We start from the raw sequence: 24167 nt of genomic DNA, 5'->3' as shown, positions 1-24167 counted from the left end.
CATTTAATAGTTTGAAATATATTATAGCAGATATTTTTGGAACCCACATTTGGGGTTCCAAAATATCTTTCTCCCCATTAGTAAGGAATCAGTTTTTATTTTTGTTTTGTTTTGTTTTTAGGCAAGCAGTTCTATGTGACACCGTGCGATAACTTCATCGGTAAACTTTGCATGTTTGCGAGGATCTGCAATTACTCATAATTGGCTGTGATTTTTGAATATACATTTTGTCAAATATTTCAGTACAATAATCCTAGAGTTAAAATATCTGAGTTCAAGTGTAGGGCAACTGGGTACCTTTCTGAGATGAGCCTTTGTATCCTTTCTGTGAATGTGGATAACACTATATACCAGATAAGTTTAGGAAGAATATATGTGAAAGCACTGTGTAAACTATAAACCAAAGAACTGGAAATTTACAAAGAACACTGTAATCGCAGTATTAATGTATCAAGTTTTGTGTTTTTAAGCAGATTTTAAATCACTACCTAAAATTTTCCATGTCACTACTGAATGAATTGCACTGGGTCATCCAGCTGGGACATTCAGATGTGGTAAGATATTTACAAGAACAAAACTATGGGAGAAAAGCCGGAGTTCAATTCCAAATTTTGTCCTTTTAGCAATTATTTTCACCTCATTGCCATTTCAGGACACTTTCTCTGTGGTGAGTTTTAAACACATTTTACAACTGATCAAGTGATCTGACATTTCAAAATGTACTCTCACTCCTTTTCCCTCCCATATGCATACAATATGACATACTGAGATGTCCCCAAAGTAGGCCCACCTTCATGGCTCAGGTAAAATGGAAAATAATCCTCCTTCTCCTCTGTACTCTGCAGATTAGGGGTCAGTCTCTGAAGTCTCTTCTTAGAAAATCCCTAGCAGCCCAGGAAGATGATTTTTGACCTTGCAGACTTTAAAGTCAACATTCCAAATACAATAATATGAGCAAGTACATTTGTAAAAAAACTAAACTGTGAGCCTTCATCCATCTGGGAGTGGCAACTGCAAGCCACACACAGTTTGACTGAATCATCAGAGAGCTAAAGAGAAGACTGCTCTCTCAGAATGAAGAAAGAACAAACCTATAGCCTATTTTCCCCCAAAAGAACAAATTTAGGATAATACCTAAGACACAAATTTTTAAAGGGAATTCACCAGATGTGTTTAAAGAATAAGTCTAGCTGTAATACTTGTTTCATAATTGTCTTCGTCGCTATATATTTTAAAACCCGCTGATTACGAGAGTTTAAAGAGTGTGAAGAGAAAGTGTCTCTGAGTGTGCCCTCTGTGAGGAAATATATGAGTGTGCGTGAGTGTGAGAGTGTGCGTGCTCCTGAAGGGAAGACGGGCAGTGAACACTTGAGGGGAAGTTGGGAAACCCATTCTCTTCTTGCGCACTCCCAGGGCAGAAACCACGGCCCCAGCGTGAAGAGAAGGGGACCTAAGAGGAGGCACCAGGGTCACTTCCGCGTCTGACGTGAAGCCACCGGACCCGCAACCACAGACTTTCCTCCTCGGCAGCCAACAACCTGCAGCAGGGGAGGCGGGCGGGGGAGGAAACCCCGAGCAGGCGCTCCTGGCTGCCTCTTTGCTGAGATAGCAGGAGCAGCTGCCTGCGGAGCCACGAGCTCAGCGTCACCGAGCTGGTGTCCGGGCCGGGGCGCGCAGAGAGGCGCAGAGGCCGCGTGCCGCTCGGGTCTCGGAGCAGCCGGCGCTGCAGGACGCGGCGCAGCCCGTGCGCCCCCCGCCCGTCCCGGAGCGAGAGGAGCCGACTGCCGCGTGCTGCCCGGCGCCCTGCCTCGTGCCACTCGCCTCGCGCGCCGCGGGCGACAGGAGGAACCCAGAGGGCTCGGCCTAGCCTCCCGCCCTGCTCTGGAGAGGCAGCCTGTGACGGAGCAGGGAGAAGGCGAGCATTTCAATTCTCGACCGGACTGGAATTCTCTTCTCACAATTTGGGGGAGCCCGAGTAGAGGTCAGAGGGGCGGGCGAGGATTTCAAAAAAGGGGCTGAGGGTTGTGGACGTGGTCACCCCCTTCTATCCCTGGAAAATCTCCTTGACATTTTTCACACTTTGAAGCAGCTGCAGCTGGTGTCGTCGGAAAAGAGGGTGGAAAAAAAAGAGAGAGAGAGAGAGAGGAGGGGGGTGGGGGGGCGGGGAGAGCGGGAGACACAGCCAAGAGCCTGGAGCAGCGCCTCCTCGCCTGCCAATCCTGGCACCTGTGCGCGGAGCCACTGCACCGAGGAGATCCCCGGTCCCGGCGAACCCCGGGCCTGACGCCACGGACACCCAGCCCTTGGGCGGCGGGTTCTCGCCGGCGGCACCCGAAGCCGCCCACTCAGGCCAACGCCGCCGCCTGCAGCCGCGGGAGCGCACGGCCCCTCCGAGCCGCCGGCTGCGCCCCGGCCCCCGGGGATCCTCGCCCCGCAGAGGCTCGGCAGCCGGCAGGGGTAGGGGGGGCGGCTCGGAGTTGGGTGCACGATTCGGCTTTCCTGCTCGTCTCTTCTCCGCCCAGGATTTATTGTCTGTGGAGCCTTCTGGGGGGTGGGGACGAAGCTGCGCCTCCGCCACCGCCGCTGCCGCTTCTGCGGTCGCTAGCGCGGCGCGCAGGGCTGGCGGAGGCTGGGGAGTGGACGCGCGCCCGCTTCTCCCGCTGGCGCTTCGGGCTTTCCCTCGGCGGCTCATGGCGGGAACCTCTTCAGCCGTCCACCTGAAGGGCACCGGCGTCGTGGTCTAACGTGGCACCGCCTGGGATCCCCTTATTTTCCTCCTCTTCTTCTTCCTCCTCTTCTGCCGTCCTCCTCCTCCTCCTCCGAGGACCCTCGCGCCCACTTCACTGCGGACGCCGGAACACTTTAAGGAATAACCCTTGCAGCTTGCACGGCTCTCGAGAACCACATGGGCTGCTTCTCCCGCCTGCTATGTGAGTAGTACACCCTCGCGCGGTGGCCGAGGGGGCTCTGCGGGGGCCTCGCCGCCTCCGGCCGCAGCGATCGTAGGCGCGCGAGGTGGGGGACCCGAGCGGCCGGCCGGGGGCGGGGTGGGTGGGCAGGGTGGGAGTCTCCCGCGCTCTCTGGGAGCTGCTGGCTCGGTTGTCGGCGGAGGTGGCGGTGATGTGGGAGGTAGGTTGCGGGGCATTCAGAAATAGGGTGCTACTTGTGTGGGTGCATGGGAACGCCGAGTAGCCTGGGCTGGGAGGGGACCCTAAAGGGTTACATACTGCGAAAAAGAAGGAAAAGGGCTAGTGTTGGGCATTGGCGCTGGGACTGTTTGTCGTGCTGAGGTTAGGCTTAGCTCCTCTTTATTATCTCGGGTATCTCCAGTCAGCCTTTTTCCTGGAGGTGTCTCAGAGATGAAGCAATTGTTTGATCATGACACACACACACACACCCGTAAACTCACACACACTTGTGGCAGGTCTCAGTCGCCCTTTTTTTCTAGAAGGTATTGTATTACTGACTTGATATCTGTTTGAAAAATACATTTAGAAGATCCTTATGTCATTGGGGATTCGAGAGAAGGGGTGGGGGTTGGGGGGATAGTGGGGGACGAAGGTGCATGAAAGACTGGAGGACAGACTGAAGTGGGGAGCGATGGAGTGAAAGCTTTCACTGAGAGTCAGCGAGAACGATGCCTCCTGCCCCCTAAGCTTAGACAACTCCTGCCCCCACAGCTCCTTTGTGTTGCACCGCGAAGCCGGTGAACCTGGACTATTCCCAGTTGCAGCGCTGGGCTCCCTTCAGCATTTTGCGTCTTCCTCTGGAGTCATTAAGGATGCAGGACGCAGTTCAGGTCTTACGTGAAAAGAGGGAGGGAAGCACATTAGCATTACGGTAATCATGGCACCCTGGCTCACAGACAATTAGATTGGCCACCGGTGGTCTCTAGTCTTTATGTTTGCAGTCATGAAAGGGGATGGGGAGTGGGGGCTCAACTGATTGCTTTTGAAAAATAGCGTGACTTCATAATAACGGAGATGCTTGCAAAATTGCTTCATTACACTACTTCTCAGCCATCAGGGCTGAATAAAGGACCCGCCTCCGCCCACTCCTCCCTCTCTTTCTCCTCCCCAACAAGTCACAAAGCGACAGGGCTGGGATAGAGGGCCCAAGGCAAGTCGGAGTAGGGTTGGGGTCACTTTCACAACTCCTGGTAATCGTTTTCGAAGGCAACCATCTGCAACTCCCACGCTCCTTTCGTAGCTCACCTTCAAGAGGAATGAGAAAAAAAAGGGGATCAGTAAGACACACAAGTCCTCCACCTGCTCTTTTCGGTTACTTTCCCAATGCATTTTCAACACATCCAATTACCCTGCAGTGCTAACTGGGTCAGCACGTATATGTGTACCTGTATATGCTGAAATGTGGCTCTCCTGATAGATGAAAAAGCAATTTGTATGTGAGCGTATTTAACCTGGGCAAAATTTCTAAGCACAATAGAGATTTTGTAGCGTGGGCGAGGAGAGTGCATTCCAGCGAGAGCAGGACACGTGATCTCTCTAACGAGAGAGATACAGTATTAGGAATTCGATTTTCTTTGTTTCAAGCTGAGCCTATGAGATGCTCGGCATCCAGGTTGCTTTCCTCCTGTAAAAGGAAAAAATAACGAAGTTGGCCGAAGGCGAGAGTCACAGGAAGAGAAGCCCAGGTAGATATATCTGCAAAGGGCTTGTAATCTTCCGTCAGTGCCCTTTCCCCACCTCCCTCCAGCCGCCCCATCCAGAGCCCTATTTAAAATGAGGCATTCCCTTTGGGAGAGGCGGTTAAAAAGTTCTCCAGTCCATGCACACGTGGGTTCTCCAGCTCCTAAGAACCTGCTGCGGTTCGCAATAGATTCTGCCACCTCCCCAGTCCAGGTGTCACGCCTCCATCCAGGGAGGCGTCTTGAAAGCTGACTTCCAGGACTCTAAGTCAGCCACCAGGAGATCTTTTTAAAGAAAGCAGTATAGTGGAGGCATGTCACTGCTTCTTGCAAACCGTTGATGGCACCCGGGAGAGAATGAGAAAGTAGAGATATAGGAATAATTTTATTTTCCTTAAAAATAAGAGTTATAGGACTAAAGTACATTGGGGTTGATGTTCAGTGATGTCTGCGTTTGGACTCCTGGAGCTCTCTCAGGCCTGTGGAATGTCCTGAAGTCTGATGATTTGGCAGTTTAATGGAAGTGGAATTTGTGTCCAAAACTACTGCTTAATTAGCATTACCTGGCTTGTAGATTTGCTTTTTTAATTTCTCTTCCCATCAGGTTTTATAAGCCATCTTAATGGGCTGAAGTTTTAAAATGTAGGCTATTTCTGTCTATGCTGCATTGCATCATACAATATGTCATGCTAGGGAAAGCAGAGTCAATTTCCATGGTATCATATGAGGTGAGAGTTTCTTTATGCATTTTTAGACTTGGCTGTCCAAGAAAAGATGTGTACTTACCATGGCAACCCCTACATTCTCCATCACGTGTGACTGCACATATGCAGCTTCAGAATTAGAAACAACTCCTTAAAGAAAGGAAACCTGGCCAATTAAAGTAGTCACGATTTATTCAGATTTTTTTTTTGCACTGCTTTGGGATGGAATTAAATTTTATTAATTAAATTATCATAACCCTTTCTTTTAAAAGCTTTTAATATTTCTACTTCCTCTATAGAATAGAAGACCTAGCTTGAAGTGGTTTTGTGTATCTATGTCTTTGTTAGTTTGGAATTTAAAAATTGTGAGAATAAGTTAATATTAATATTAGTTATGAAAATCATTATAAGAGTGTATTGTCCCCATGATGTCATGTTCCCAGGGTTATTTCTTAGATCTTATTTTCAATTCAAATATATGGTAATAGTTGATATAAAAGCTGGTCTTTTTAGTGATGACTTAAAATGTCCACTTTTTGAAACAATTGAACACTCGAAGATAGGTTACTTATATTTATTAATGTGACATTGACATAATATAAAATTAAGTTTAAAGTGAACAATTAAGTGGCACTTAGTCCATTCACAATGTTGTGCTTCTACCACTTTTATCTAGTTCCAAAACATTTTCATCTCTACAAAAGAAAACTTTGTGTCCATTAAGTAACTGCTCCTCATTCTCCCTCCCCCCACCTCCTAGAAAACACCAATCTGTTTTCTATTTCTAAGGATTGACCTATTCTGGATATTCCATATAATTGAAATAATACAACATATAACCTTTTGCATAATGATTTCAAAGTTCATTCTGGTTGTAGCACATATCAGTACTAATTCCTTTTTATGACTGAATGCTATTCTGCTGTATGTATGTACCACAATTTGTTTATCCACTCACCCCTTGATGAACATTGAAAATAAGTTACTTTATAATTGATATATCAAAATTACACCTATTAATACTATAATTGTATTTCCTGGATGCCTGCGCTTTCAATATAATGATGAGTCACACATTCAGTGATATTATCATTTCATCCCATACCCAAATAAACAGAGGACATAAAGACACTAACTATTAATAAAATATCATTGGAATTATTTTATATCCTAACTGGATTCTTAATATATATTTTTTCTTCACATGAATTATTTCATACCTTTTTTAAGGGAGATTTCTTCATTTAGACTATATATACTGTTCATTGAGTACAATAATAATAACAGCCTTGCCACTGATAAAAGATACTGTCTCAGGTAACAGCAAATGTTTCATAGAGTCTCATCCATATTCTTTTTTGGATGAGTCTTTCGAGAAGACTTGGGGAGAATTATCAATTCAACTTTGTGATGCAGAACAGACCTCTAGTTTGTGCCAATTCAACCCATTTAAGTAATTCATATCTCCAAGGAAAGACTCATTGGAACCTAGGATCTTGTGAGAACTCTGAACTTTTCAATGGGGATCACTTTAATCTATCTAGGGGCCCCATCAGTCTTCAGTAGAGGGTTTTTCAGTGCTTCAGCAGTTAAAAAGAAAAAGGAAATTTTAGTATTAAAATCTTAATTTGACCTTATAGTATATCGATTGTATTTTAATTTGTGCAAACCCAAAATCAGAAAGGAGATGCATAATTAGGTTTCACATGAGTCAAAATGCTGAATCATGAATTGTTAACAAAAACTCAAAATTAGAAGTGGTACTGTAAAGCAACAAAGTTTGGGTGATGATGACCACAAATCAATAATATTTTTCCTTTGTGATGTTTTTAGCCATGTTCTGTGAATTGGGTTTGAATTATTAGGAATATTCCCAATATTATAAGAAATACTCTAGAGAATCCCGAGACAGTGAAAGAGAACTGAGACTACCTTCATTCCTCCAGAAATCATATGTGATCTTAGGTAAGATATTCCACCTTTTTAATGCTATAAAATAGGAGTAGTAATAATTACTAATTTATAAGTCTAATATATAGCAAATAGTAAGACAAAATGGTACATGAAAAGTGGTTTGGCCATTTTAATAGAAGAGTGAAACATAAACTTTTTGACCCAAATCAGTGTTTGTCTGTGAGTGCACCCGCATGTGCACACATAATGGTAACAGTATTTTTTTTTTAATGTGACGTTTGAATAAAACAAATGTTTTTATATCCTGTCTTGGAATTCTGATACTGTGCTCAGAAATTTATGAGCTCTTGTGATCAGGAACCATCACAGATAATCTTGCTTCTCTTACCATAGGGTCTGGCCTGAAATCATAATTTTAATAACAGCTAAACACCTACTGTGAGTCCGGTACTTCAAAATAATCCTGCAGGAACCATCATTTTCAGTGTTGTAAAGATTAGAAAATTGAGTCTCAAAGTTAACAAGTGACACATCCATGTCACATAGCTAGAGAGTGATGGAGCCAAGATTTAAACAAACATTTGGTTCCTGTACCTTTTTCTCTATACCATGCTCACTCCTTAAAAAGCATAAATTGATGTTTGTTAACTGAATGTAATCTGAGGATCATAGTGCTATTTCCGAATGAATAAAAGAAGATGTATATTTTGAACCAGCTTTTCAAAGTGATGTACATTTTTGGCAGCAATGTACCATAGTACTTTTTGTGACCCTTTCTTAAGATTGATAGAGAAGATACTATTACTTATCTTCCTGGTATTATTAATTCATAACAGAAACATTTAATAAGCTATTAGAATCTGCCACACAGAGTATATTAAGGAAGTTTTAAATTTTTGATTCATTGGGCTGTCATGTCTATTTTGAAGCTATGATCATTCATTTTATAAATAAGTCTCTGTAGAAGTATCATGTATGCTACTTAAATTATTAATCATAAGAGAAAAATTATAATTGGTCAAAGACACATGGAAACTTGATTAAATAATTTTAATAAACAAAGGATTTCTTATGTATACTAATTGTCATCACTTTGTTCTCTGATTAATAATTTCTTAAAATGTATTTGGATATATTATTTTACTTCAGTACATGTGAAAGCAATAGCACTTACCAGAGATGAAGGATAGCAATTTATATTAGCAGTAACTGATCTACTTAAATATTTTAACAATAAAATAGCTACTTGCTTTGTTTAAAGAACTCATTTACTGCCATCTTAAAGAAGTAGTTTCTTTAGCGGCAGGAGGGTATTTTTGCTCTATATGTGGTTTTTGAAAGCATGTTTAAAAGTTAGGGGCAGGCCACGGTGGCTCAGCAGGCAAGAATGCTTGCCTACCATGCCAGAGGACCCGGGTTCGTTTCCCGGTGCCTGCCCATGTAAAAAAAAAAAAAAAAAAAATCAATGAATAAAGTCATGTATTTAAAAAAAAAAAAAAAAGTTAGGAGATAGTTAAACTATGCCCAGGTGAGTATCATAGAAATTTGTTAAGTGACGAGCAAGAGGATTAACTAATACACGAAAATCAGGTGTTTCTATTTGTGCTCAAATAAAGGAGAGAATTAAATTTTGTGACTTTCAAGAGTTACAGTGTTGTATGACAACGAGGCAGAAGTGATGGATTTAATTAAATAAAAGGAGTAGTTAGCTACCCCCAAAAAAGGAAAAAGAAAAGAAAAAGGAAACGTCCTGCTAGTATAAGTACTTATCACCATCATTATGAGATTTTCACAGGGAGAAAGAGAAAGAGATGGGAAAAAAAGTTGAAAAAGACCTGTTTGACTTAATTCACTTAAACAAAAAGGGCTTTTATGTATTATCATATTGGAAGAAATACAGATACTTTTCTGCAGAGGCAAAATATTTTATAGATGGCCATCTATACTATCAAATTATTTGATAATGGAAAGAAAGGTTAGAGAAATGAACCTTATTGAGATGATGCCTAAGTATTATGACGTTTGTTCCATTAGAAGGGTAAGGTAATGGACATAAAACTAAAAATGTGCCAGCCAAATTCAAAGAATGAATGTGACACACAAAAAAAGTGTAATTAAAATACGAAAAACACATGAATAGATTTTTTGAGTAGTCTCTGCTTAAGTGTGCTGGCGTGTCGTGCACTTGACATTGTAGCTCTTACCCCCAAAGGTATCCTACAGATTTGTGTGGGGTGGGGATGTACCTCTGGCATCCTAAGTTCTCTTATCACATTGAATATTCTCCATTTAATGTCCAGTGCTATTCTGAGTCAGTGTAATTTGAGACATGAGAAAAATTTTCTTCCCTATTCCAAGTGTGATTAATTTCTTAAGACAATTATAAAAGCTGTTGTAATTAAAATCAAATATCTATTTAAACTTCAAGTGAGTGTTAAATATTAGTGATGCCCTTAGGGGAAGAACCTATCATGAAACACTGGCCACAACACACACATACACACATGCACACATACAGCTGCAGTTGTTTTGTGTCTTAGAATACACACACAGCTGTACTCATTCTTTTTCACAATTCACACACACACATACACAGCTAAAATCTTACTGTTACACAAGTTCATAACACTTCAGAGCTGGAAGGGACTTTAGAAGACCTCATTTTACAAAAGAGAAAATGGAGGTCCAGGTAAGTTTGATTTCACTTTCAAGGTCACACACCTGTTAGTGGTGGAACCAGATTGCCTGGCTCTGAACCTCAGCTTGTAAAAAACCACATCCTTGGAACCACTGGAGTACTTCACACCTGAGCAAAGTGAAAGAGGAAAAGGAACTGTAATGTCTATTTAATGTAGACACTCAATAGGCATGACACCACTGAAAATACATTTCTTTTTCATTTCATTTTTGGCCTGAATTTTGGCCTAAGGTTTTTGGAAAACTGCCTTTCTTTCCACTTTGATTTTATTGTCTAGGCAAAGTCTATTGCTATAAATTTAACATCTATTAAGCATTCTATTTTTTAAAAAGCATATCTTATTTTAAAATTATGGGATTAATTTCCACTAATTTGAAGCATTCTAAATTTGAATACTAGATCTTTTAAATGAAAATTAAAATAAACCTTAAATTGTTGATCATTTCAGTAAAATGCTGCTGAATGAATATTGAATGATGGAGAAACCATTCAATCCATTTCTCGATCAAGAAATGTTCCATTCATTTCAAATAAATAAATTCTCTTCTAAATTTGCTGATTTCACTAGGACCAGTCAGTGAGTTGTCTTACCAAAAGCTGTAAAATGTTGCATTAAAGTTTAATTAGGAAAATATTCTAATCAGGATAATGAAATATGGCACAATTGAAATTTGTGAAGAAGACTCATTTCTGTGAATTTTTAAATTTCAAAATTGCATTTTGAAGGGACTTTTAAAATAATAATCTCCCTCCTACTGTGGAATATCTGTTCATAGATTTTCTAAGACTTAGTTCTCCATTCTCTCTTCTTTCATGAAAAATTTTTGGAAAAAAAAAGGTTTCCCATTTAATGTATTTTCTGATGCCAAAATCCTGAGTCCACTTTGTAGAGAAACTTTGGCTCTAGACAACTTAAGGCAACAACCATTACAAAAAAAGCATATTAGCAATAAATGTGAAGTATTTTTGAAATTATGATGCAGCTCTCTTAAATTTGTGTTTGGTTTATAAACAATGAATATAGAAGTATTTTAAATAAAAACATGGACTAAAACAAGATAAATCTACATAGTCACATTTAATAATCCTCTTGAAAATGCAGGTTAAAACTTCTTAGTACAGCAGTAATGTTAAAAATAGAAGAAAAACCATGAGGACTTAATTAGTGCATTATATATCAGCATATGAGCTATGCTTTTCATTTGTAGAATGGTTCTTATTCATACCAGATTTCAGTGCGCTGTTCTGGAGCTCGTGGGTGTGATAGAACGGAACATATTTCTGTATCTGTGAATATAATCCCACACACACCATTTTACATGACGAAATCTGAATGTCCTAAAACTAGGTTTTAAAGATAAGACAAGATGTCGACTGCTACCAGTCCAGGATTTAAATGACCTGTTTATACAGGTAATAACTGTTTTATCTTTCAAAATATCTATTTTTATTTAATGATATGCTCTCTGGACAGGTGATATAAAGGGAAAGGGTGTTTTGTATTTGTTTGTGTGCTTGCTTGCTTTTTTCTACCCTGATATATCTAATGTTTGCTTTCTGCAGACAAAAAAGCAGATCACCTAAACAAACACAGTACACTCCAAAGTGGGGTATGAATAAAAAAGGGTTCTGTGAAGGGAAATGCAAAAGCTTGTGTACTTTTGTGCTTTGGTAAAGGAAGAAACTGCTGGGATTTCTATGTATCTTGCATTTCCAATATAAAAATCATAAAAAAGATAAACTTTCTTAGTAGTTAATAAATGGATGAGCAGATGCACATTCTGTATTGAGACAAAGTACTTGTTTATTTATGAAAATATTGGAAAAACTAGGAAAACAACTGGTAATCGAGAATGCATTTGCCTTAAAAATCTAAAATGTGCTGGCAAGTGAAAAGGTTAGAGTAAGGTTTGTATGGCCTGTGTTTAATGTCTCCTTTCCTATATATATATATCACCTTTTAATTCCATGAAAGTATCCCACCTATATATATCTTATCTACGTATATATATCTTATCTACGTGAGTATCCCACCCTATATATACTCCCTGAGCCAGGCAATGAGCTCTGTTCTGTAAGAGTTGGCAAGGAATATATCTTCTATACCTTTTACTAATCAAAGTTAATTCAGCCCCAAAACATGTTGTAATGGTAACTGCTAGCTGAATAATATCTTAGCCTCTCTGCAATCAGTATTAGGCATGCAATTGCCACTTCCTTTGATTCAGCATGAGATCAGTACAGCTCCAAAGCCAAATAGTACTTCTCTTCCTAGCATGTGTGAAGTTATGCATAATTTTTAGAACGGAAAATTGTTTTATAATCCTTCCCCTTTTCCTGGTAGAATTTCCTTGTATGATCATGTGCAAAGAATAGACAGGAATATAGAAAAAAGAAAGTGTCTTTGTATTCTGGGGTGATACATGAATATTTTCTTGTTTTTAATATCACTATTTTAAATATGATTATTGTAACAATGGCTAAAACAGCATATTTTTAGTATAGAAGATAGAATATTTTATTGGCAGCCCAGAATTATAGACAGTAGACCCAACTCATAAAAATCCATTTAATAGGTCCTAGTATATACACTGAAAATGAAGGCAACCAGAACTATTCAATGGGTTTTATGTTCTCTCCTTCTGGATGTAAGTCAAGTGAGAAATTTATGCTGAAGCTGAGGAAAGGTCACCAATAAGTTGTTAAATTCTTTTGGGATGTTAAGTTGAATGAAAAATATATTGAATATGACTATAGTTTAATGAAACCTAAAGTTCCTTGATTTCATGATGCTATACATTTTGTTGTTGTTATGATTTTAAGCTTCAAATTGTGTGATATCACCCAAAGATCACTTAAAGTTGATCTTTTCAGGATGTTTCAGTATGTGGGCTTTTCATCCTTAGCTTTGTGGTTTAATTATTTCTTTAAACAGCTGTCTCCAGCACCACCACATATATGGGGGGCAAGGGGAGTCCATTTTTTATCCCTAGCAAACTAACTCACAAACAGTGCAGTGCAGAGAAAATGCTTTGGTGAATGAACCAGTGAATGAATGTTAAGACTGTATACATTGCAATTGGGTATGGCCTTGTGATTTCATGTGATTTGCTTTGGCAGATGCAATAGGAACAGAAGTTGAGTGGTGTCTTTTCTGAGTAGATATACTGATGACCTAAGTCACTATTTGCCCTTCCTTTGTTTTAGCCATTATAAAAGCACATGCTGTGATGGAGCTTCCATTAGCCTACTCTTTAAACAACTAAAATAAATAAAGTCTCCCCAGCACAAATGCATTGAACACTTATGAGCAAGAAATAAACAGTTATGTTAAGATGTGGAAGGTTTTTATTGCTCCAAAACCTAGCCATCCTGTCTTTCTCATATTCATTGAATTCAGAAGGTGAAATTTTAATGAAAGTGGAATCCTTGTGTTCAGTTTCTGATGTCACAAGTAGAAGAATGCTGTATGAACATGCCTGTAATTTACATCTTAATATAAAATGTATTATGTTTCATTATATTTAAAGTTATAGTAATTAAGAAAGCTATTACTTAAAGGATGCAAAACTCAATTGATTTCAGGAAGTTTTATTGATTTTAAGCACTTTGGCTTTCTCAATTTGTAATTATTTGTACGTACGGATATCGGTATACCAGAAAGTTTATGAATGATGCTAGTGTTCTTTACAATTGATAACAACTCCTCTGATTTGCAAAGATATCAGAGAAACTAAGGTGATATATATTTTCTTATTCTGCACATTGTTAGGATAATTTTTTTAGTTAAATATCTACCATAACTATAAGAATTTGGAAACGTTTCTCAGTTTGATGAATTTCACCCAAGTTCATGTATGCATTAATTCACTCTCAATATTTATTGAGCTCTTACTATTGTGCCATGCCCTTTGCTAGGCAAGACTGAATACAAATGTGGCCCTTGTCTTCATAGACATTATTCTAATGTGGTGGACAGATCTTAAAAATTTATCATCCCGGGGAGGATATAATTACAAGTTATAAGCGCTAAGAAGAGAAAGACCAAAGTACTGAGAATGAATATAATGAAGAACTAAGAAGAGGTAGTTTTTCTGATAAGCTGGCATTTAAATAAAACTTCTAAAAATAGGAGATAACCAGGCAAAGTGCAGGGGCAAGAGAATTCTGGGCAGGTCAAATGGCATATACAAAAGCGTTGGAGGGCAGTGTGATTTGGAAAGAGGCCAGTATGGATAGATTTTATGGAGCAGTGGGAGATTGACATAATATGAAAAAGCCATGAGCCAGATCAGTTAAGGACCTGTTGAACAGAGTTAGAATTTAATATTTTTGTCCTGCATCCTATGGGAAGTTATTAAGCATTTTTAAACATGAATGGCATGAATTGATGGACATCTCAAAATGATCCCTTGGGCTGCTATGTTCAGATATGTTTAAAAGGCCAGAGTGGAGGTAGAAATTATTAAATTACAATATGTGTACAATAGTTTCGGCAAGAGATAAAGGTATTTGGGGCTAGGGTTTTAGTAGTAGAAATGGAAAGAGATGGAGGGAAATGAGATATGCTTTGTAGAATCCATAGATATCATTGCTGAATAGATTGTGGGAGAGAATTGGTGGGAAAAAATAGATTCAGGATGATTCCCAGATTTCTGACATGAGTGACTGGGTACATGGAGGTACAACTTGTTAACTGGGGAATCCTGGAGAGAAAGAGCTACTCTATTCAACTATAAGTTGAACATTAATGCTTATATGAAGGAAATAGAATAACTGGCCAACATATTGAAGAAACATGAATCAGAGCATCTGTTCATAAAACTAATCACAAACCCAAGCTGGATTGAAAGTGTTGTGTACTCCAGGAAAGCCATGTCCTTCATTCCTGATTCAATAGTGTAGGATGGGAGACCTTTCATTTGATTGTTTCCATGGAGATTGACCCACTCAATTGTGAGTGTGACCTTTTGATTAGAAGGAGACCTGACTCTGTCCATTCAGAGTGGGTCTGGATTAGTTTACTGGATTTATTTAAAGGAGGAGACATTTTGGAGAAAACACAGTTGCTTCAGAGCCGGCAGAGATTCAGGCAGATATTTGGAGATGCTTAGAGTACTGACAGAAAGAGCAGACACCCAGGCATGAACATTTGGAGATGCAGAGCCGAGCAGATGTCGTTATGTGCCTTCCTATGAGATGCTAGGCAAGCCAGAACCCAGAGTTGTGTCCTGGAGGAGCTAAGTGAAGGCCCATAGATACTTAGAGAGGAAACCACTGGCACCAGAAACTGGAAGCAATAGAATAAGGCAAAGGACCAGCAGACAGCAGCCATGTGCCTTTCCATGTGACAGACACAGGCCTTTCTTGAATCAAAATATCTTTCTCTGGATGCCTTCCTTTAGAAATTTGTTATGGCCTTAGAACTGCAAACTTGTAACTTAATAAATTTCCTTTTTAAAGACTGTTCCATCTCTGGTATATTGCATTCCACAGCATTTAGCAAACCAATACATTACCCCCATTTAAAATTACTATCAATGAATTGAATATTTTATGGGGAAAATAACTGGCACCTCTTTTTAAGGAAAAAATAAATTTTAAATTAAATGATAATTGGGTATGCCTTAAAGTATCTCACTTTATATTGCTTTCTTGGTTTTCTCTTAAGTATTCTTTGACATGAAAAGAAAACATGAAAAAGAAATCCTATCCATTTGTTCTGAGTATTAATGTCCAACTCTTTCCATTATGCTTTACAGTTTGGAAGAAACATGTTTGGTCTTTGTATAATTGGTTTCCTGAGGTGTGCAGACAGGTGTTAGCCATTTATAGGGTTTGTTTAAGTCACCCATCTCAAGCACTTCTTAGCCTCTTGTAGTTGTCGCTACCCAGGGACCCATACTATGTATGGACTTATCTGGGCAAGGGACTTCCATTTGCAAGTTATCCCATGTTTGGCCCTTTCCTGGAGCTTTCACCTTCACAATTTCCTGGTACTCAGTTCTGTCAATTAAGACACTCTAAAGAGCTGCCCAGAGTGGGTACGTAAGTAAATTGATAATCCTTGATTCATGCACATATTATGGATACATCATTTGGAAATGTATTCTATTGCAAGTAACAGAAGAACCAACAATTTGTAACTTAACTGAATAAGAAGATTATTTTACCCATTCTTCCAGTTTTGCTTTTGCAGTGGTAACTAATAATCCCAAAATATCTTAGCATCTTACAACCAAAAATGTTTATTTCTCACTCACAGATCTGTGGGATAGCAATAGCTCTGCTCAAGCTGAAAGAGCAGTCCTTATCTGGATGGGTTGTTTTCCCTGGTGGAGGGCAGGAACAATAGGCCAAAATGACCCACTCAATTTCAATGAAAGCCTCTGTTTACACATGGCAAATTTTGTGTCATGTCCATTCATATTCCATTGGCCAAAGCAATCGTAAAACCAAGTGTAACAATGCAACAGGAAAGTGTACTCTACCTCCAGGGTTGCATGGCAAAGAACTGAATGGATAAGCATCCAGTTGTTATAATGGCTCAGTGAAATGATTAGTAGTCCCTACTCTTTCCAAATCCCTGGCTACCTCCTGGGTAATGATTTTAGCATTGAAACTTGGAAAGATGGTTTTGTCCCCTCAACATAAATGCCTTCAAGTCACCATGCTCCTTCCCATGAGATGCTGAGCAAGCCAGAATCCAGAGTTATGCCCTGGAGCAGCTAAGTGAAGGCCCATAGATGCTTAGAGAGGAACCACTGGCATCAAAGGTAACAACAGCAGAGGATACCAATGGTGACTGCCCTGGGTCTTATCCTTGGTTTTAAAAAACAAAACAAAACAAAAATTTTTTTTTTTATTTTGCAATAATTTCAAACTTACAGAATAGTTGCAAAAATAATACAACCCCTTTAAAGAGAACTCCCACATACCCCCTAATCCAGCTACCCAGATCCGCCAACTTTTAATGTTGACCACATTTGCCTTATCATTTTTTCTATCTATCTGTCTGTCTATCAATCAATTTTTTTACTTGTCTTTCATTTTCTAAACATTTGAGAGTAATGCTCCTTGAACATTTAATATAGGGAAATTTCTCCTAAGAACAAAGAAATTCACTTATGTAACTGCCTTAAGTAGCGCTCTCAAGTTCAAGAAATTTAACATTTATATAAAGCTTACAGTCTATATTTCATTTTTTTTCATATGTCCCAATAGTGTCCTTTTGGACATTTTCTCCTCTGTTATGAGACCAAAGCTGGTGTCATGTATTGCCTTTAGTTACTATTATCTCTTTACTCTCACTCTCTCTTTTTTTTAAATTGTGGAAACTTATATACAGCATGAAGTTTCTTATCTCAACTACCCCCAAGAATTTAATTCAGTAGGATTAATAGCACTTATAATCCATTACCAGAAATGTCCCATCACCCCAAACAGAAACCCTATACCCATTGTACATTAACTTTCCTTTCTCCTTCATTCCTCACCCTGGTAAGCTGTCATCTATTTTCTGTCTCTATTAATTTGCGTACTCTTAACTATTTCATTTAGGTCGATTCATATAATATCTGTCCCTTTTTTGTCTGACTTATTTCACTCAACATAAAGTTTTCAAATGTCATCCACATAGTAGCTAGTATTTATCCCTTCTTAAGGATGAATGTTCCATGGTATGCATATACCACATTTTGTTTTTCCATTCATCTGCTGATGGACATTTGGGTTGCTTCTCCTTTGGCTATTGTAAATGTGCTTCTATGACTATTGGTATACAAGTATCTGCTTGAGTCTCTGCTTCCATTTCTTTTGGGTAGACACCTAGAAGTGGGATTGCTAGATAATATGGTAGTTCTACGTTTAAATTTTGAGGAACCCCCTATCTTTATTCCAGAGCAACTGCACCATTTAAATTTCCACCAAAAATATGCTAAGGTTCCCATTTCTTGACATCCCCACCAGGATTTGTTATTTTCTGTTTTTCAAATAATAGCTATTTAGTGGTTATGAGATGGAATCCTTGTTTTTTTTAGCCTGACCAGCATAGGGATATGTTTAATGCACTTGGAGGTATAACATATTTTTTTCTTCTTGATTTGATTAAAATAAAGTTTTCAAATTTCTGAAATAAATTATCCTTATTATGACCTGCTATTTCCTTAGGTTACGGGGCATTTGTAAAAACTACCTTGATATTTAGAATAACTTTGTAACAATGCCAGTTTTAGCTTGGATAATCAGAATTTATCTTCTCAAGTGTAATAGTTTATTTATTTATCAAAATATGGAGGATTTGTGAAGTGATTTAAATTTTAGGAATGAATGTATTTTGGAACTTTTGAGATATCTATCAGTTCGTACTGTAATAATCTGAAATTCCTTTTAATGTTCCAAATCTTTAAGATTTTATTATTCTTGTTCAAGTCTACTTTATTCAGAACTTTGGCTTATAACCATTATTTATGTCATAAACCATATTTTCACAAAGAAAATTTTACATTTTGTTACTAAACAAAGTCATTGAAATTGGGAGTATTTCTAATTAAATTAAATTCTTCAGAAGTAGATTGGATCATTCAGTGTTTGTATGTCCTAAGGTGCTCTTCTGTGTTACTCTTCCTACTTGGAAGGGTAACACAATAACCAGTAGATCAGAGATTTTCAAACAGTTTATGAACATGGAATGCTTTTATCAAGTGAAGTATTTACTGAGAAGCCTTATACATAAAATGGAGACAAAGAAAGACTGCTGTGTTTGAAAATGACTATGTTTTATATTCATGCCAAAGTATAATTATTTTATAATTTCTCACTTCCTATTTTAACAAAAAAAAATATGTCACCCCCAATTGGGGAAATTATACAAAAATATCAGAATTATTATTTTCAATTACAGACTACCAATAAACTCAGGGTTGAGCAAAACCATTTGAAATGTCATATGAGTGCAAACAGGATTGTATTGCATTAGATCTCCTTTTTTATGCTCTGATTGACAGAGGCTGATATTATCCACACAAAGAATCTCAGAGGGTTTCACTTTATCACACCAATTAGCAGTGTGTATGAGGCCTCTTCAAGACAGAAAGGTGTTTGGGATTGCCAGTTCTGCCTCTTAATGAATATCTTCTGTGACCAGCTAAATAAGAAAAATGGCAGAGAAAACAAAAAGTCAAGTATAATCTGAGGCAGAAGAAAAGAATTACTCATTTTGCTGAATACAGCCAATTAGAATGGCTTTGATTTTTATACAGTACATGTCAGGATTTGAGGTCACTTACTTTCCTTGTCTTAAGTTTCCTGTTGAGACCAGTTTGGACATTAGCTAAAGGGGACTCCAGACTGGCTAGCAAAAAAAGAGCTTTAGAAGCTAAGATGGACAGAATAATCATTTCCTCAGAAATGAATTTCTTTGTCATCTCCAAAGGTGGAAATATTTCAGGATATTTAAGGGATCTTCTATTTTGAAGACATGGAATTCTTATTACTCTTCAGTGCCTAATGTTTATTACTTTCTAGCCATCTACCCTCTGGCTTTGAAATTTTTGTTTTAATCAAGTATGTGTCAAAATTGTATTCTACTGGCAACTGTAGTTAGTGGCATGCACACCTTACTTGAAGTCAGACTGAAAATAGGGGTTTACGTTTCTTTTCAGCTGGGTGACCTTACAAAAGTTATTGTAACCTTTTAAATCATAACTTCCTCTAATTTGAAGTGAATGTAATAATACTCATCTAAAGTAAATGTTGTGATGATTAAATAATTTAAAGGAAGAAAAAAATCTAGCACACTAATACTTTAAAGATTCTTTGGCCATGCAAAGAAAGGGGGATATGCATCATCCCCTCCCCATTCGAAATAGTTTATTCGTTTGCCATTTCTTTTGGGCTAAGAGGCCCTCCAGTCTGGCCATTATTGCCACTCCAGCTTTGTCTCCTACGTATCCAAATACATTGATCTTATTTAGGTGACTAGAAAGACCTTCATTCCCTGCAGGGACTTTACATGTACTGTTTTCTTTAACAGCTCTTGTCACCTGGTTAACTCTTGTTCTACCTTCATATCTCAACTGAGTGGCAACTTCCTGGGGAATGCCTCTGCTATGACATTCTCTCATAGCACTGTATATCCAACATAATGCTCTACCACATGTCCCATGCAAGCCCAGTGAATATAAACTGTTATATTGATCCACAATTGTTCCTTTCTGATCCTTCTAAATGTTTTATCTTGAGCACTTATGAAATTACTTCAAAATGAATCTATGAACAAATGGTATAAAAAGAAAGAAAGATGCCACTATTTAATGGAGAGCTACTAACTTTTCAGCAACTCATGTACGCCTGCTGTATAAATTGATTTTTCTCATATAATCCCTACCAACTCTTTGAACAAATTTGATTTTAGGGCACAGAATCAAAATATATAAAATATATAATCATCAAAGGTAATTGCATCAAGTCAAGGACAAAAAGGGAAGTATGTATAATTCATAGACTAAAATAATCCCTTTCTCCTTGGTTGAAAAATTAGGAATTTTGGGAATGGTTTATCTAAACAAAATTCCATGTTTTAGAATATTCCATTTCTTTTACATAGTGATACATTTATGATATAGACTAGTCTGGATAAAGTAATAATCTATATCTTGCATAGTATAGTATATTTCTAAATTGAATTGATATGATGGAAATTATTCCTTTCATACACAGAAACATCTATGATGCTAATACTCACTTGCACCATAGAAATAAAAAGAGAAGCCTTGAAAGAGTCTGCAGATATCAAGGATAAGTGGTGGTGATCACAGTAAACATTTCTTAGACGAATATGTGCTAAAACACTTGTAGCCATTTAAATGAGGGCCACTGACCTTGTCAGAAAGACATAGCAATTTGCCAGTGAATTCAGAAAGCTCTAGATGTACTATTATTAAGAAATATTCTCTAACTTTTTAATTAGCAGAGAATTCCAGTGTTAGTCTTCATGTATTTTACTAGATACTACCTTTGCAATACATGTTCCTCTATACCACAGATAAACTGAATATCAACTAAATAAAGATCTTCACTTGCCAAAATGATTCTTAAAATGGAAGGACTGTGGACCCTTGTACCAGTCTGTAGGGAATGGAGTTATTGTACACTTAAATCCACTATTCTTAAATACTGGTGGCACCAAAGCCATACTTTCCGCCATGCAGAATGTCTCTAATTATATTAGAGGATAATACAAAATTCTGAAATAAAATTATTTCAGTTTTTTTCAACTACCAGAAAGTGTTTTTTTTCTTTCCTTCTCCCTCCTTCCATGTGCTTAAGAATTTAATATTCTTTTAATTTTAATTTGTCTTTCCGGCTTTAGCTTCCCTCATCCCTCTGTCAAATTAATCTTTGTGGATGCCTTCTTTGCCAAATTGATTTTCCTTTTCAGAGATCTCCAAAAGTTCACTGTTGCTTATTTTAAAGGGTCTCAGTTTTCTGAGTTGATTCTGATGATGGTTCAAATACCATTTACAAATTTCTCAAACTTATTTTCTGCTTCTCCCTTATGCAAATGTTCTGCTATTTTTAAACTGAGCTGAATTCTCCAGAGACCTTCTGTATTCCTCTGTTGACTCTGGCTACGAAGTCACTCAGGTCTGAGTTCTGTTTTCTAGGAAGCTGCATGCTTTGAAGCCAAATACTTCTTCCTTTATCTCCTCTGAGCTTCAGTTTCTTCTTCTATTAGAGGAGTGGCTACAATGATCATTATAATAGATTCCTCAAAGCATTGTTTTAAAGATTACATGTGATAACTTGTGAAAAGCAGCTAATAAAGAGGCTAGCACTAGCTCAGGGCTAATCACTACCAGTCCTCATACCACTTGCTGTATTGAGTTGCTACTTCCCCCTGTGGTACCAGTGACTTGTCCAAGGTCATAGTGAAGGTAATTTTCTGTTAATTACGAAGACAAAATGTGAAGGGAGACAGTGTAGAAGTTGGGCTTCCGTTTCAGCTGCATCTGGAACAGGCTCTAACTCTGCTGCTTATCTACTTTAAGACTTTGGCCAAGTTAGTCTCTGTCTAAATTTCTGTGTTCTGATCTGTTAAATATGCAATATTGTTGATTATATAGCATAATAGGGGGAAATTAGATGAGATAATGCATTCATTTACTTAAAATAGCTCTAGTAACCTTTAAAACAAGTCTTAATTTTAATTATTGTAATTGAAAAAAAAGGTTTATTAGTAAATGCCAATAGAGATAATTTTTTATTTAACTATTAATGTAAAAAAGGCATTTTTATCTAACTTTATTCTTGACATTTTATGTGTTATTTATGGTCGATACATGCATACTTGTTTTTTATTTTTCTAAAATACCAACTTTTCTCCACTACTAAGCAACATCTAAGATCCTAAGAAATTCCATTTATTGTTAAACCTTGAATTTACTGTTTTCTGAATTTCAAGGAGCAAAATAGAATTCAAGCAACTCTAGTAACTCCTAACATTTTCATACTCTTTCTACAACTGTAGCTAAATGAAGTCATTTGTAGGAAGCATTATTTCCTTGCCACTGGTGTACTAACCTGAAGAAATAAACTGTATGTGTTCGTGTATTTAGCTGTATGTTGTCCTCTGGGATATTTTTAAGAATGCAGGTAGTAAAATATGATATAATATTATAGAGAATTTTACTGGTAGATAGAAAATGTTTTCCTTCTTAAATCACCCCTCTTTGATTATTGTTTGTATTATTTATTCAGTCACCCAAACTTGTCTTCACTCCCTTTTCATTAGCATATGCTTTTTAGTCTAGTTTATGATCTCCAATTACTAAATAGCTTTCGAATCATCCTTCTCATTATCCCCTAGGTCAGGAGTCTTTAGGTCTCCTGAGCTCTACTCCAATGGCCTCTGACAGACCCTGACTTCCTCCAGAATCTTCTTTCTCCAGTCCCACCTCTATGGGGTTCTCTGACCTTAAGACTTTGTGAAACACAGGTCTACTTAGGCCACTTCTCATTCCAAACCTTCCCTGACTCCCGCTACCCAAATTCTTTCTAAAAGTTTATATATACACACACAACTCCTGCTCTAACCCTTCTCCCATATGCATTCAGCATTCTAGCCCTCCTGAGTTACTGGAAGCTACAAAATTATTCATGGTTTTGGATACTAGAAGTCCGACATAACAGTGTTTGCGGAACTTGCTTTCTCCTGGAGGCTTGTAGCCTTGTGGCAATCCTCTACACATGGCCATCTCTTTCTCTTTGTGTCTGCTCCTCTGGTTTCTGTGGACTCCTGGCTTCTACTGGCTACATCCTCTGCTGCTAAGGACTCCAATCATATGGATTCAAGTCCCACCCATGTTCAGTTTGGCCTCATATAGATAGGATCTTCAAAATCCTATTCACAAATGAGTCAACACCTTAACTAATAATGACGCCTTCAAAAGATCCTACTTACAAATGAGTTCACTCACACAGGACTGGGGGGTTAGAGCTTGAACTTATCTTTTGTGGGAGAAATAATTCAACCCCAGCAGCTACCTTGCCCCAAGCTGTGCTCTCTGCCAGAAATATTGGCAGTCACCTTCCACTCACTCTTTGGATTGTAGTTCCAAATGTCACTTTCTCTTAGAAGCTTTTCTTTATCTCCCTCCTTTTATACCAGGCAAAGGTAATGACTTTTTCCTCTGTTTTGAATATTTTCCTACTGTAGGGCTTATCATGTTTTATTCTAATTATATGTGTCTGTCTTTTCCATTAGGATGAGAATTCCTGGTGTTATCAGAGACAATATCTTATTTCTTCATCCAGTTATAATAAAAAGGAATCAGATGAACAAGAAATGACCATTTTTTTTCATTTTTAATAACAAGGCATTAGCAAATCTGTCACATCCATTTATATATCTTTTTTTATAATTTATACATATTTATTAGTGTGCTCTGTTAGTATAATTACAATGTGTAGTTGCACACATCAAGAATAATTGCTGATTAGCAATTTATAATATCTTTTTAAATCTGATCTATTGTCTTAACCTGTAATACAGAAACTTTCCCTTCTCTCTGTATTCTCATTCCTTCTTTTTATTTCCTATTGTTTTGCAAATGCTTATTAAATATTATATTAATATAATCATGTTTCCTATGTTCAAGACACTGTGTCAGGTGCTGAGGGTGAATTTAATCCCTATCATTAT

The 24167-nt window shown here is 38.0% G+C and overlaps 1 protein-coding gene across 1 annotated transcript in view; it reads left to right on the top strand.

Moving 5' to 3' along the window:
• The first annotated feature begins 2887 nt into the window (after positions 1-2887).
• Positions 2888-24167, top strand: part of LRRC7 (leucine rich repeat containing 7) — a 600349-nt gene continuing 579069 nt past the window's right edge. The window contains exon 1 of the mRNA XM_077120640.1: positions 2888-2930. Coding sequence (XP_076976755.1) covers positions 2929-2930 — 2 coding nt within the window. The 5' untranslated portion in view covers positions 2888-2928. The remainder of the gene's footprint in view (positions 2931-24167) is intronic.

The sequence above is a fragment of the Tamandua tetradactyla genome, chromosome 11, assembly GCF_023851605.1.
Source record: "Tamandua tetradactyla isolate mTamTet1 chromosome 11, mTamTet1.pri, whole genome shotgun sequence".
Lineage (NCBI taxonomy): Eukaryota > Metazoa > Chordata > Mammalia > Pilosa > Myrmecophagidae > Tamandua > Tamandua tetradactyla.
The sequence above is the reverse complement of the archived record's forward strand: the minus strand, read 5'-3'. Positions and strand labels throughout refer to the sequence as shown.